Source organism: Aplysia californica, unplaced genomic scaffold (genome assembly GCF_000002075.1).
Source record: "Aplysia californica isolate F4 #8 unplaced genomic scaffold, AplCal3.0 scaffold00339, whole genome shotgun sequence".
Classification (NCBI taxonomy): domain Eukaryota; kingdom Metazoa; phylum Mollusca; class Gastropoda; order Aplysiida; family Aplysiidae; genus Aplysia; species Aplysia californica.
The window spans coordinates 761,352-771,547 of record NW_004797609.1 but is presented as its reverse complement, the minus strand read 5'-3'; the positions used below and the strand labels follow the sequence as shown (position 1 = coordinate 771,547).

Below are 10,196 nucleotides of genomic sequence, written 5' to 3'. Positions count from 1 at the left end.
ATTATTATTATTATTTGCTTTCTGAGTTTGGCATTCTTAAAAGCTTCACAAGCGCTCAGTGGAAATGTTTTATGTTGTTTTTTTACTGATTAATTTTAGACGTCTACGTGAATGATTTCCGCACTAGCGGCCAATTTCCTGCTTTTCTTGATGACCACTTAATATACTCACCGTGGCAGAACGGTTCTTGATCGAGGCTATAAACTGTGTATTCCTGTTGCTCCAGGCAACAAGATAACATGGCTATTATTTTATTTTTTTAACTAGTAGGGAGCTGTTGAGCGAAAGTCTTTGGTTCGATAAATTAAAGGCAGATTCAATGCCCGTTGCAATATGGTACAGTTGTTTATGATTTCGGACTAAAAATAAATAAATTGAAAGTCCACCTCCGATAGCATTGAGAAAATTGTGTGCAGAACCTTGGCAACTCTGAAGGCAAATCAATAAAAGATAAGAGGAAGAAGAAGACGAATAATAATAATAATAATAATAATAATAATAATAATAATAATAATAATAATAAGAAGAAGAAGAAGAAGAAGAAGAAGAAAAAGAAGAAGAAGAAGAAGCCCGTTATGTTATGCCGCAATAAAATCGCCCCCAAGTCACGCTTTTGCGAATGAAAAAGGGTTAATGGTTGTATCTTGCTGTTCGTTTGATGTTTGTTAAACCGTCATTGTAATCACCCGACTCGTCTGTTCATATTCCAATGAACTGCACTCAAACATGTCATGTGTTCCCATATATATCATACTACCTGTTAACTGGGTGGCTCTGAAATCTTAGTAAGAACCACATCACGTATAATGGGACCATGGGTTTCCGTGCTTCGATCTCCTGAAAAGGGATTATTGTCAGTGATTGGATTATATTCCGTCTTCTTTGTCGCAGAACAATGTAAACTTGTCCATTGTGGTGTTTCGGAAAGGGGGGGGGGGGGTGTGGAGCCGATTCAGGGTGCAAAGTCCGACCTAGTTTTTTCAGTGCGGTGGGGCGGGGGCGGGGGATTCCTCGTCTTGCTGTTTAGGAGTAATAAGAGTGAGGCTGACAGTTATACGGTTGGGGATTCCGTTCTCAGCTGTGCAATATAGGATGTAGTTACACAATAAGAAAAAGGATTATTGTCTTTTTTTTGGTAGAGTTCACTCCCATGTAAATGGCCACTTGGCTGTAAGTTGTAGCTGAATACGAGCAATTTTAGCTGAGGTGCTACCAGGAAGTCACGCCGCCGTGTTTCTCTTTTTTTTTTGGTAAGTGTTTTACGGCGCTATAGCAACAGTTTACTGCGAAAGGTCATTTGAGCGCGTGGAACACATTCAACATTTTCCGTTGGTAGGAAATTTTGAATTTTCCCCTGGTGGCGACCGAAGCTTACTCTTATCGATTTTGGACTTTCAAGGGATCTTTAACGTGCGCATCATGCACTCAGGACTTCCGAGATTTTTCACCCTTGTCCCAGAAGGCCAGGTGTAGATCTTTCCTACTATGAGATCAGGGGTGTGGCTGAAAAACAGCAGTAAAAAGGAGCCAGGGAGTAGCAGTATACAGGCTACAAAAAGAGTCAGGAGCCCAGAGGAGGAGAGCAAGGGAGGTGAAGGGGTGTGGGCAGAAAGTGAAGTCGAAAGCAGGCGATAGAACATTGTTAGAGGGCAGGAAAGGAGATGAAAGGAGACACTTTTAGAGAAGAAAAATTTCCGTCGCTATCCGGATTCGAACCCGGGACTTATTGAATGAGAGGCGAACACCTTAACCTCTAGGCCACTAGAGCCAATCAGTTGTCTTTTTATACTGAAATAGATTGGGTGACCACAATACGAAACCTGCCTTGCTTTACCCCCGCCCTAAAATCAATCACGTTAACTGAAAATTAATATTATTAATATGTTAATGTTAATGAGCAGATTGTCTTTATAACATGTCTTCTACCTTAGTGTTCTTGAACAGATAATATTCATCAACGATAATCGCAGGTCTCCGTTCTTGCATTAAATGACATCGTGTTTTACAATACGACAGAGCAGTCTCCTTCTTGCATGAGGCCTGCAAGTGCTTAGAATTGGGTTTGTTAAGTTCTTTATTGATCGTATTGTTAAATACGTTCAAAGTGCTGAATTGCATTTTTTAAAGAAGTCTGGCTATGCCTTCCCCATTAACCACTTTTATTGATCCTTTAAAACACAATGCTCCAATGTCCCCACAATTACGTCTTCTACGCGATGGATAGGACTATGGTAGGCCTACTTTCTTTGGTCGACACATCGATTCAAATGATACAAGTCGTAAAGAACAAGCCACAGTTTGCTGTGCGGCAGGCTGAATTACGCCACAGATATTGCTAGGTCATCGCGCTCTAAACAATAGTGAGGCGTCGTGGGGAAATCAGGCGCTCGTCAAAATAATGAAATCCGAGAAATTGGCATTTTTCGGCCATTTTGGAAATTTGTTTTCGAATGTTTGTTTTCTGGCTCAATACCTTGTAATATGTCCATTTAAAAACACTTTTATGTGTGGATTTTATGGAAAAACCTTGATTACAGGTACAGAAAATGTTAATCTGCAGTTTCCAAGGACTCGTAAGCTATGGAAGTCACCAAACTTTGGCAGCCATTTTCTTGCTAATTTTACTTCTAAAACCAAACGACCCCGGCTCCTTCAAATCGCAAATATCTCGACTTCTATTCAAGATAAATGTATTTTTTAAAATATAAAGCAAGGCAAATCATTAACCTTTAAGAATGTACAAATAACTCCATATGTCCCCAAAATTGACGAGCGCCTGATTCCAATTCAAATGAGATCGGTGGTGCTTCCACTGTGTGGGCAAACTACAGCCATCTCATAGGTTCAGGGGAAAAAAACATGTACGCTCAATATTTGGGTCTTTTCACCTATTCGAAGCTTTATGAATTTCGGCAGAGTAACTTTGATTATTTCACCCAAGCGCCGAGAGAATTAACTCATTTAGGAGGGTCCAGTAGGGATCGGGATCGAGGGTGCCCACGTCCCTCGTGACTCATTGGAGCCGAGGAAGATAGGTCAAACGCTAACATTACTTAAACGCAATCCCACATCATCTCTCATCACCACCTTTTCTAAAATCATCATTACTCTCAGATCAATGACTTACATCTATACTCCTTGAATCTCTATCTGTAACAGTTACTTGCCATACTTAGTATGTACGTATAGCGTCTTAGAAGACAGATTTTCCCAAGATTAGATCGGAACAAAACTAATGGAAAACTGAAAATTAAACTACAGTGACTTCAGGCCCCTATGATATAACGGTGCTCCCTTTAAATGATTCTAAACCACCGTTATGTTTTTTTAAAAATCGAAAGTTAAGTGGTTCGGAAGTTTTATGCGACCAAAGGGGTGAACTTTCACAAATATGATAGCTATATATAGATAACACATCTGCACCGTATAGCAGAAACGTACATGGTTTTTAGCATTCTATAGAGATCTGCAATATCACTAAATCCTCGTTTCTTCAACCCCCTTCCCCCCCAACCGTTCCCCAAGCTCTACTATCAGCCTGCTCTTCCAGGACTACCCTACCCCCCTTCACATACCGATTTTACAATGTATAAAAGCGTTTGATGAACATTATAGTGTTTTGTACCGAGAAGATTTTCTATCGTTCTTTGTATTGGTAAAGATCGATAAGCAATAAATCAAGCCAATCTTTAGTTGAGGCTGGAGGCTCGCTCCTCTTTGGGCCCTCTCAGTCGGGGCCAACACGACTTAAGTGAGATACTTCATTCCAGTAGAAGGGCAGAATGACTAAATATAGTACCTTACGGACGTGCGGATCGAACGAAGGTCTTTCAGGCGGTAAGAAATCAATCGTCACGCAAATACAAGTTTAAACCTGGGGTAAAACGATGTTGTATCAGAAAAAGCTCTCACTTAGGTTGTTAAGGTTGTTATAACCCCCCACCCCCTACCCCTTGAATTGTTATATTAGTAAAAAAATAATGTCATCTTCTAATACGAACAGCCACGCTACGTCATTTAGTTATTTTGAGCTGGACAATGGAGCATTAACCCCCCCCCCCCTCCCACAACCAGGGCAGTGTTACTGACTGAAGTGGTCTTTAAACCATTCCCAAAGGGGAGATATTAACATGTTCTTATGAACAGTAGAATTGTAAATGGGCTGATTTATCAATGTCGTTCTCGTACTGTGCCGGAGCAACATAGGGGGAACTGCTGCTTTTTCTCTCCTCATCCTTACTGTATCGTCATTTTTTCCACTTCTTTTTTTTGGGTATATTTGTCACTCTCTTGTGAACTTCTATTTCCGTGGTGCCTTGATAGTCGAAGCAGACTTTGTGCTGTTAAGGCTTGAGAGGTGAGCAGAGTAAGCCTGATTCCCCGTTTGGACTTCTCTGTTGACATCCATCCTTTGGCGCTCATATGACTTAAGCAGTTGCAAGCGCTGTAAAACCTTACAACAACAAACATGAAAGCATTGCCTATTATGTGGTATGCTTCTTTTTTTAAACAATAGCTCTGTTAGCTCAGTTGGTATCTTGCTTGACTACGGAGAGAATGACCGTGGTTCGAGCCCCAGACTGGGCGTTCTTTAACTCGGGGGTCGTTTTGTCTAGTCTGCAAGGCTGTCAACCCATTTGACTCCGTCCTATCGGAGACAGACGTTAAAAGCGGAGGTCCTGCCTCTTAAATAAGCCACTGGTGTTGACAGGGGCGTCAAACCACAAACACTTACGATGAATTTTTTCCACTATAGTTCTTTAAAATGGGGTCTTAATAAGGGATGAACATTCTCCAGAAGGCTCCACTAGTTACATGTAATGGTGTCTAAAGTCTTTTACTTTTTGAGATTCTGCTCACTCTTGTTGGAGTGGCATCGGTGGCCTAGTGGTTAGGCTACCAGACTCGTAATCGTGAGATTGCTGGTTCGGTGGTTCGAGCCTCAGCTTGGCTCGACGTTGTGTCCTTTGGAAAGACATTTTTCACGAATTTCCTATTTGGCTCGGTCGTTTCGGAGATGGACGTTAAACTCGGAGGCTTGCCTCTTAAATAACTCAATACTGTTGATAGGGGCGTTAAACCTAAACCATTTGATGCATATTGGTTGCTGATAGCTCGTTTTATTGTCTATGTTGAAATGTGTGTTGTACTCATGCAATAAATCATACCACCAAAGACTTAAGCCGCCTTTCTGCTGGGTAGAAACATTTTGCGGTAACTTTAATAAATATCTTTACTTATTGTTTGCAGTTTTGGTAAGTGCCCAAAATAGACCGGTGGCTTCGAGTTCTACTCTTCGTTTTAATTAAAGTTTTTACAGCACCTGCAAAACAATTATGTCATATAAGTGTCGAGTTCAGCATTTCAGGGATTTTTTATGATTTTCGCTAACGTTGACGTAGACGAAGCACTTTACTTCTTTCGATTACTTTCCCCCCTCCCCTCTTTTCCTTTGGCTGCTTTCCTGCATGGTTGTGAACGTCGTTGGCTCAGGAACGTATGGTATACTGAACCTTCATGATGTCTTACAGATTGACAATCGTCTCTGGTTGTGTGGGGGGTTTTTTGTACGTGTTTTACTGCACTCACAACTGCATAAGGTCATTTGAGCACATGGAACACATTAAATATTTTCAGTTGGTAGGAAATTTTGAATTTAGTCCGATTGGCGGCCAAAGCCTACTTTTATCGATTTTTGGACCATCAAGGAATCTTTAAAGTGCGCAACTTGCACACGGGACCTTCGAGGTTTTTTTGCCCTTGTCCGAGAAGGTTACAAGCATATTATTTTTCCAACCATAAGATCCAGGGTGAGGCTGAAAGACAGCAGTAAGAAGGAGCCAAGGAGTAGCTGTAGAAAGGTTGCAGAAAGAGTCAGGAGCCAGGGCATATGAGATGAAGGGGTGGGGGCAGAAAGTGGAGACTAAAGCAGATGACAGAACATTGCTAGAGATCAGGAAAGGAGCGGAAAGGAGACAATTTTAGAGAAGAAAAATTTCCGTCACTACCTGGATTGGAACCTGGTACCTATTGAATGAGAGGCGAACACCTTAGTTTTTCCCGAAATTGTACCCAGGAACCGGCCATGTTGGTACTTATGTCAGGGCACACTAGTAACCATACATATAATTAATTTGCTTTGAAATTTGGCACAAAGTACAACAACCTAAGAGGGTTATTTAGACATATCAAATTTGAAGTATATAGAATTTATAGTTTTGCTTTCGGGTGTTGTACAAATTTGGCATTTTTGGGGGCTTATCATTTTTTTTTCATGGCTGAATGAGCAAGAGCAAGCCTACATTGATTATCAAATATGCTTGTGAGTATCTAGATCTGTATATCGTTTGTCATGTATAATAAAAACGGTTGAATTTTTAAAAAAAATGTATTTGCGAGAAAGGCAGAAAGAATCTATTGCGAGACATGCTCAGCTGATCAGTGTGAACAAAAGTGCTGAAAGTGCCTCTATAAAAACTGCGGTTTCTCCTTGTGTAATGACAGTAGAGACAAAATCCTAGCCCCCCCCCCCCCCCCCCCCCCCCCTTCTAAGCAGAATTGGCTTTGAAAATAAAACGTTTAACCTTATATAAAACTTGAGAGGCTTTTTCCGAAACGAATAAATAACTAGTTTACGGGACAAAACTAAAGAACCGAGTTATCTCGGCCGTGGGATTGAACGCAGCCCGCAAGCTAACCAAGATATCTCAGTCACGGGATTGAGTGAGTCAACCGCTAGGCCACGAGAGCCCCCTAAACAACCTCTAACGGTCTGGTTGATTGCCTTTCCCTGATCATCTTCCCATAAGCAGTGGCGGTGGGTAGTGAAGGGCTCACGGGCTTGAACCCCCCCCCCCCCCCCCCCGCCTCCCTCCAACTGTATCCCAAAATAAATGAAAGTTTCTTAAATAACGAAATAAGCTGTTGAAATCGTTATGATCGCACCCAATGAACACAGCATGATCAACTTGGCGGCATGCTGGTTTATCCAATCACTGTTGTCACCGCTTACAATTATAGTAACCTAAAAGCCTATCAAATATCTTTGGGGCTCAGAAAAGGATAAATCCATTCCTTCGCCCCTTCCACAATGAAACTCTTCTTGTAAAAAGGTAGAAGACTGAAAAAATAACACTGTACTGAGGGCTCACGCTTTTCTAGCCCTGACAATAGTGTAAAGGTTTACGACTCACTTTCCCCCCTGTGACACAGTTACCTATACACACATTGAACCTTTGTTATGTGCGTTCTACTTTCTGTGATTACACGGCCTAATCCAGCTCATAGACGGAGTCTGCTTGAAGTGTTTTGTGTGCACGTTTATATTTGTGCCGCTGAGTTTTAGCAGTTATAAATCACGTCGATTCCACTTTTAAGGTAACCATTTCATCCAGAAGAATCTAACTTGGAACAAAGAGATGGAAGACAAAGATGACTCTTCTCAATTGAATAGTTCTCAAAATGCCGTTGCTCTCTGTGACTATAGAGAAATCAGTACTGTTCAGGTCTTATTGCTTGCTTTTTTGTGGTAAAGAAGAGGAAGCTACCGAAGTCCCACCCAAATTTTGGTCCACTCACCGCCACTGCCCCTAAGGCAAATCCCTTACAACGAACACAGTCTAACGGCCATGTCTTCCTCTCCCCCAGGTCCACCCACCGCCACTGCCCCTAAGGTAAATCATCTACAACGAACACAGTCTAACGGCCATGTCTTCCTCTCCCCCAGGTCCACCCCGATCTCCGCCAGTCCCCGCCACGGCCCAGGTTATCCCGCCTCCAAGATCTCAAGGCCAAAGACAGCAGCGGTCATCCTCGGGCGGACAGAGTGAGTGCCTTCACCCTATCCGTACGCTTGGGGTCATTTTGTACTTCAGGGGTTGTATTCTTCACTTTTTAGAATACTTCTTGTGCGAACATCTCTTTGAAATTTCAGTACTTTAATTTATCCGACCTCTTGTACCTCTAAGGCGTCGAAGGGAGAAATAGCTTCCTGTCTCTAGCAAGTTTGATGGCCTGGCTGGGTGGGATATTGAAAGCAGTCGCTTTCAAATTTTAACATAATTACCAGGAAAGTCTGGAAATTATTGTTAATTTAATGTAATGTAATGTTTTTGTTTTAATAGTTCATGTCCCTATCGACAAAATTCAGATCTGTTATTGAGAGCCGGCTGTTTCGATCCACTCTCTCTCTCTCTCTCTCTCTCTCTCTCTCTCTCTCTCTCTCTCTCTCTCTCTCTCTCTCCCCCCCCCTCTCTCTCTCTATCTCTCTCTCTCTCTGTGTATGTGTGTAAATGTGTGTATTTGTGTGTATATGTGTATGTGTGTGCCTGTGTGTGTGTGTGTGTGTGTGTGTGTGTGTGTGTGTGTGTGTGTGTGTGTGTGTGTGTGCCTCTGTGTGTGTGTGTGCATTTGTGTGAGTGTATGTTTGTGTGTTTTTGTATATATCTGCCAGTATGTGTGTGCATTTATGTGTTTTAAAGAGAATTCGTAGTTTTTTGTCAGTAAATATTTTCGATATGTTCCAATTTTGTGTCACGGGGACTGCTGTAAACACGCTGTTCATTTTTTCCTATGAAGGGTTCCTAAAGTACTTATTATCTCACCTCACCTCACCTCACCTCACATCACCTCATCTTGTCATCTCATCTCACCTCATCTCATCTCATCTCACTTTATTTCACCCTTACCTTTACCTCTCCTCACCCCACCCACACCGTCACCCTCACCTTCACCTCACCTCACCCCACCCTCCCCTCACCCTCACCCTCACCCTCACCTCACCTCACCTCACCTCACCCCACCCTCACCCTCACCTTCACCTTCACCTTCACCTCAACTCACCTAATCTACACATCACCTCACCTCACCTCGCCCCACTCTCACCTCATCTCTCCTCACCTCACCCTGCCTCCGCTCACCCCGCCTTACCTCACCTCACCTTACCTCATCTCTTTCATCTCATCTCAGTCCCCCAATAGGGCAGTGCTACTGGCTGAAGTTGTCTTTAGGCCATTCCCAAAGGGGGGATATTAACATGTTCTTATGCACGGTACGAGTAGAATTGTAAATGGGCTGATTTATCAATGTTATGCTCATACTTTGCCGTAACAACATAGGGGGAACTGCTGATTTTTCTTTCCTCTTCCTTACTATCGTCATTTTCCCTCTACTTCTTTTGTATGTTTGTCACTTTCTTGTGAACTGCTATTTCCGGGGTGCCTTGATAGTGGAAGCCGACATTGTGCTGTTGAGGTTAGAGAGGTGAGCAGAGTAAGCCTAATTCCTTGTTTGAACTTCTCTGTTGACATCCACCCCTTGGTGCTCATATGACCTGATGCAGTTGCAAGCGCCGTAAAGCCTTACTAAAACAAATAATCTCATCTACTCTCATCTAATCTCATCTCTCCCTAAGTGATGTTATGTCATCCCATCCCATCTCATCTAATCTCATCTCATCTCCTCTCACCTCATCTCTCACTAAGTAATGTTATGTCATCCCATCCCATCAAATCTAATCTCATCTCATCTCATCTCTCACTAAATGATGGTATATCATCCCATCTCATCTCATCCCATCTCATCTCATCTCTCTCTAAATGATGGTATATCATCCCTTCTCTTCTCAACTCATCTCATCTCAACTCATCTCACCTCACCTCTTCTCATCTCTCACTAAGTAATGTTATGTCATCCCATCTCGTCAAATCTCATCTCATGTCATCTCATCTAATCTAATCTCATCTAATCTCATCTCACATCACCTCTCACTTAGTGATGTTATGTCCCCCCATCCCATCTCGTCTCATCTCATCTCGTCTCACCTAACCTCTCACTAAGTAATAGTATGCCCTTGCTGTGTCCTAGCTGTGACCGGGTACAACAGCTGGAGCATGAGCCAACGCGACGGCACAATCTGGAGAACCACCTGCCCCCGAAGAGAACAAAACCGCCGCCATGGCAGAAAAATCTGGAGGTAAGCGTATATTAACTACCAAATTTTGTCTGTGTGTGTCTGCGTGTCCAACATTAAACAGTGGACAGGAAAGACGATGGGTGGCAATCTGAGGAAAGCAGAGGACAAAAGTAGATGTCGAGAGCTGATTTTCACCACGGGATAGAAGAAGAAGAAGAAGTCTGCGTGTGTCTGTCTGTCTGTCTGTCTGTCTGTCTGTCTGTCTGTCTGTCTGTCTGTCTGT

At 42.6% G+C, this 10,196-nt stretch overlaps 1 protein-coding gene across 1 annotated transcript in view; it reads left to right on the top strand.

Annotated features, from left to right (window-relative positions):
- LOC101850820 (flagellum-associated coiled-coil domain-containing protein 1) overlaps positions 1-10,196 on the top strand; it is a 55,359-nt gene that overhangs the window by 31,354 nt on the left and 13,809 nt on the right. Inside the window, exons 3-4 of the mRNA XM_005102769.3 lie at positions 7,727-7,825; positions 9,865-9,973. Coding sequence (XP_005102826.2) covers positions 7,727-7,825; positions 9,865-9,973 — 208 coding nt within the window. The remainder of the gene's footprint in view (positions 1-7,726; positions 7,826-9,864; positions 9,974-10,196) is intronic.